Source organism: Tenrec ecaudatus, chromosome 12 (assembly GCF_050624435.1).
Source record: "Tenrec ecaudatus isolate mTenEca1 chromosome 12, mTenEca1.hap1, whole genome shotgun sequence".
In the NCBI taxonomy this organism is placed as follows: domain Eukaryota; kingdom Metazoa; phylum Chordata; class Mammalia; order Afrosoricida; family Tenrecidae; genus Tenrec; species Tenrec ecaudatus.
This window is the reverse complement of record NC_134541.1, coordinates 131,149,198-131,154,233: the sequence shown is the minus strand read 5'-3', so window position 1 is coordinate 131,154,233 and position 5,036 is coordinate 131,149,198. Positions and strand designations below refer to the sequence as shown.

General features: G+C 56.1%; 1 protein-coding gene across 1 annotated transcript; it reads right to left on the bottom strand.

Moving 5' to 3' along the window:
* Positions 1 to 261: 261 nt before the first annotated feature.
* SPACDR (sperm acrosome developmental regulator) lies at positions 262 to 3,784 on the bottom strand. The gene is made up of 3 exons (XM_075564962.1): positions 3,454 to 3,784; positions 2,807 to 3,196; positions 262 to 524 (listed from the first exon to the last, which is right to left on the bottom strand). The coding sequence occupies exons 1-3, from the start codon at positions 3,505 to 3,507 to the stop codon at positions 282 to 284; spliced, it is 687 nt and encodes a 228-aa protein (XP_075421077.1). The 5' UTR covers positions 3,508 to 3,784; the 3' UTR covers positions 262 to 281.
* Between the last annotated feature and the right edge of the window lie 1,252 nt (positions 3,785 to 5,036).

The window sequence follows — 5,036 nt, the reverse complement described above, 5'->3', positions numbered from 1 at the left end:
CTCGCTGCCTCTCGCCATCCACAAACACATGCCAGATCTACTGAGAAATATCTGATATTTATTTTCCAATGTTTGAATAGTTCTTTACAAATGGAATAAATGGAATGAAGGGGAGTAGGTTGGACTCCAAGTCTGGGCTTGGGCTCCCGATCAGAGGAGACATTACATAATCCTCCTCACTCATCTCTCAGGGCCCACTGCCCTGATTCCCCCCCCCCCCCCCCCGAGCAACCTCACCTGAGAGGGAGCTGGGGGCTTTACTGAGGATCTGGGGACGGTCCCTAGAGGGGACTTCGGGCATCCTGTTTCAGGCCCTGAGCTGGGTCAGGTTGGGGGCCTGTGTGGCTGTGGCTGTGGCTGTGGCTGCGGTGCCGCCTCCTCTCCTGCCTGCGAGCCAGCTGTCGCAGTTGCTTCCGAATAGCCCACAACACCAGGTATACCTCCCGCAGCATCTCAGCTTCCGGTGACTCCAAAGGGGACCCGGTCCTCATGCGGGAGGCAACTGAGGTAGAACTCGCAGATGACTACAAAGAGAAGATGGAATATGTACGTGTAAATAGCTTCATTCGGGAAGAAACCACCGAGTAGGATAACCAGCAGATACACAACACGGGGCCTGAGCCCTCCACCCCTGTCAGACACTGCCTTCTCCAGCTGCGCTCGGCGCATTCCATAGCCTCTGCTCTCAAGGGGTCTTGTACGCCCCGTCTCATACGCTAGTTCTTTTATGGACTCATTCCATGGCTGCCTTTCTCCACTACAATGCAAGCTCCTGGGAAAGAGGGCCTTGTGTCCACCTGTGAAGGCGCCATGGAGAGAGCATTAGAATGAAGGGGGAAAGACATCACGATGGGTGGCTCTTTGGCCCTCTAAACCAGGAGGGCCACCCTCACTGCCGCCAGGTCAATGCCCAGTCCCAGCCCACCTCTAAGACAGGGTAGAACCATCCCTGTGGGCTTCCCAGACTGATGCATCATGGGAGAGCCACGCCCCTTTGTCCCGTGGAGTGGCTGGTGGTTTTGAACTGCTAATCTTGTGGATCGAAGCCCAACGAGTAACCACTGTGCCACCTTCTGACCTCTGGGTCTGTTAATTTCATGGATGTGAAGACATGGCCACAGAGAGGTCCGGCCAGCATCTCAAGTCATCTTGTCCCAATGCCCTCCACTCATCACCTTCTCCAGAGTCTGAGCTCCAACCTTCATGGTCCCACTCCCAGAGAACGACTTGGCCGACCCTGACTTCTGTCTCTCTCTCCTCTTCTCCCTATCACTCCATCTGATCAAGCACCCAGCCCATCAGCCCCACTTCCTAAATACCTTCCAGATCCATAAGCTGACATACCCCTCCTTCTGCTCGTACCACCCAGTGCCTAGCCTGCTTCTCTCCATGCCCCCTGATACTCCTCCGGAAAGCAGCCAGGTAGTTTTGGGTTTTTTCCCCTCCATTTCTTTGTAACGTAATATAAGATTTTATTCCAGATCACAAGAAAACTGGTTTGGTGATGACCTAGACATTCAAGCTCTTGATGTTAGATCACTGCAGCTACATGCGCAGTCGTTAAGACACAGTAGAGATGAAGGGTCATGTCGTCGTCACCCAGTGAAAACCCAATGGTAAAACATCACAGGACGTTGGCATTGCTACAATCCATGGATGTGACTTGGATTTCCCACCTGTGTGTGTGTGTGTGTGTGTGTGTGCTTAATTCTGTGAAATTTGATGACACGAGCAGGTTCCTGGATCCAATCACAACAGCCACGATACAGAACATGGTCACGGGATTCTATCCTCAGAACCAGGCCCAGGCACCCCAAAGCCCACTCTCCATTTCTATCTTTCTGACATTTCAAGAATGCAATACAAATCGCCCCGTCCAGTATGTGGCCTCTGGGGACTGGTGGTTTTCGCTGGGAGAGTCCTTCCAGTCACTACATGCAGCGCTGGCTTCTGTCCCTTTTGACTGCCGTGTAGTACTCCACAGCCTAGCGGCACCTGCACTCAGCCAGTTGTTCCTCCAGCATCTTGCGGGGCCATCTGGGTGGTCGGGGGCTATGAGGAGGAAAGCTTCGAAGGACAGTGTGTGCAGACCATTGTGTTGACCTACATTTGCCTTGATCTGGGTCCATGCCCAAGGGCCCAGCTGCTGAGTCTCAGGGTCGGTGCATGCTTAGCTGCACAAGAAACGATCTGTCGTTTAGAACACCCGCACCGTCTTACATTCCCACCTGCGACGTCAGTGCCCAGGTCAGCGTCTTAGGCCAGGAGCTGATCATTCACTCAGCTGCGCAAATGCTTTCAAGGACTCTTAGGATAACAGACGAACTCCTTCACTTGGGCCTTGTACGTCCAAGCTGCCCTTGGCTCCCAGATGGCCTTCCACTCTGACCCACGCCTCTTGGGGCAGCCCTCTACCCCCACCCCACCCACACATGGGGTTTTCTCTTTTTGTGAGTAGCTCCTCCTACCCGCCTCCACAGAACTCTCAGCTCCACCTTCTCCTCTGTGAAGAAGGCTAGCCTTCCCCGACTTGTCAGGTCTGGAGGAAATGCCTCCTTCTGGGACCTACGACCCACTGCTCCTCCTGCATCTGTCACACCCTTAGGACACCGAACCAGCAATGTCATCTGGTCTGTGCCCCCACCCCAAGACTGGGTAAGAACTCCTGGTCACTGCTGTATCCTTGGCACCTGCCTCAATGCTCGACACTTAGCAGAGGTGTAGGAAATCGCTGTTGAACCAGCGAGTGGAAGGGGGTGGGGTGGGGGTGGCGGCGCACCATCGGGAACCAGGGGAATGGTCTAACCTTCCAGGAGCACATCTGCCAGCCAGTCTGCAGCGCTGAGACCATAAGTGTGGAGACAGACTGCACCGCTGTCTGGGGCAGCCGCAGTAGGGACCGGCCTTGGGGGCCTGGCACCATCCCATCGGTGGTGCTGGGCAATACGTAAGGCTCGGACACGTGGGAAGTCCCATCCATCTCGAGCAATTCCTCCACGAACAACTCATCCATCTTGGGGCGCGCGTCCAGCTTGAGGGACTTTGCTTCTTTGGGGGGCGGGACTCCTTTGGCGACTTCCACCAACTTGAAATGCTCCGTCATGTGGATGGGCTTCTCCATCCTTTTAAGGATCTGTTTCTTGGAGTCAGTGCCTTCTGGGATGCATGAATTGGGTCGAGTTTTCCAGGACAGAACCTAGTAACCAGGACAGGAAGAGCAGAGGCATCGGTCACCAGGAAGGCAGTCACAAAGAGAGGCTGCCCTCCACTCCCTCCCCTACGACATGTATCCTCCTCCCTCTCTGCCTTGTTTGGCCTCAGGGGGCAAGAAGGGGAGGAAAGCAGGGGGTGTGAGTAATGGGGGTGAGGTGGAGGGCCTCCTACTGTGGCCAGCTCCTCTCATGCCAGCCTCCCAGCATGTCATAAGGATGCTGGAGTCCCCCAGCAACTCACCCAACAAGCAAACTTCCGCCAAACCCATCTGAAGAATATCATCACTACAGCCATCTCTCCTCATAGGACAGCTTCAGAACAGGGGCAGAGCCAGCAGTTGGTTCAAGTTGGGGACAGGTGGCAGATCAGGGGCCACCACCCAAGAGGTCTTCCAGGAACCGAGGGGCTTCCAGCACAGCAGTGAAGAAAGGAACAGGGACTCCAGAGCAGAAGTGTTCCCAGAGACCCATCCTAGGCCTTTCCTCCCCTCCCTGGGACAGGGAGAGGAGTCAAAGTAGGTGAGAATCTAGAGGAAGGGAGAATTCTAGCCCATTGTGAGAGCCTGCCTGGCCTTGACTCCAACCCCCGAGGCCCTTCCAGCACCCAGGAAGCTGATCCCTTATCCCCTTCCCACCTCGTTCCCTTGATTCAGGGGGGAGGAACTACCTGTGTGGCGATCTATTAGGTGCTAGACATTTCTCACCTAAGCCTTACAAGAGCCCCTCACAGCAGGTGCCCACTATCAGTGCTGGTGTTCTGATAAAGCACCAGAAACTGATTCCAGGCCATCAACTCTGGCATAGTGGAGCCGTGTCAAGGTCAGTGGTTCAAAACCACCAGCTGCTCCTCGGTCAAAAGACGGGACTTTGTATGCTCTCTGACACTCAGTTCTCGGAGCAGTTCTACCTGGTCCTTACAGGGCTGCTTTCAGTCCACATCGACTGGAGGGCAATTTTTTTATTGGGCAGGGACTCAACCCAGGTCTGTCCCCAGGGGCCCTGCTCTACAAGCCCCGTTCCCCCCACTCTGGGCTCTTCCTGCACCTTCTTGGGGTTCTTCATTCAGAGCTTTTGTTGGTAGGTACCATGGAGCCGGTTCAGACCCATAGCGACCTACACCCCACAGAAGGGAAACCGGGCCCAGCCCTGCACCGTCCTCAGCCTTGTTCCTATGCCCAAGCCCTGGTGTGAATCCATCCCCTCCAGGGCCCCTGCTGCTTTCCCCTGCTCCTCCGCTAGATGGGGGCTCCTTCCTACCCGTGTGCTGCCACCTAGGCACGGAGGAGTGCTGGGCGGTCCTGTGAAGAGAGCTCAGGCCCCCCTGGGAGGGGCTACTCTCCCACAGGGCCAGCACTCAGCCAGCTGAGGGTGGAAGCCACGGCAGACAGCCAGGCCTGGCGAGGGCACCGTGTGCCCAGAGAGTCTGGCCCACACCCAGCTCTGAGACAAGGGGCCCATTCAGGGTCCTTCGCCCCGCCCCCAAGCAGCCACCCGGATCCAGCCCACAGAGGGGACACTCTGGGAACCTGGGGGGTGGATCCTGCACAATCACCAAAGGCCTCATTGTTTCCTTCTCCCCCAGCACACGTGGGCCCTAATATACACCCCACCTCCCCACACACACACCAAAACTCCTCTGCCTGCTCTTCCCTAGACCGGGCACTGTGGACTCCATTTCTGCCTCTCCATTCCCTCCCCGCCACCACATGCGTGCTCCCTGGGTGGGACAAGCTCTCCTGGGTGGGGGAAACTCCTGCAGGGGAGTCACTTGCACAGGACCCCAGACTTGACACAAGCAAAGAGATGGCAGCTCCCAGATTCAAG

Coding starts and splice junctions, on each gene's coding strand:
- SPACDR (XM_075564962.1), bottom strand. CDS start 3,507: ATGGCTGTAGTGATGATATTCTTCAGATGGGTTTGGCGGAAGTTTGCT. Junction 3,197..3,453: donor GGCGGAAGTTTGCTTGTTGG/GTGAGTTGCTGG, acceptor CCTGGTTACTAG/GTTCTGTCCTGGAAAACTCG. Junction 525..2,806: donor GGCAGATGTGCTCCTGGAAG/GTTAGACCATTC, acceptor TTCTCTTTGTAG/TCATCTGCGAGTTCTACCTC.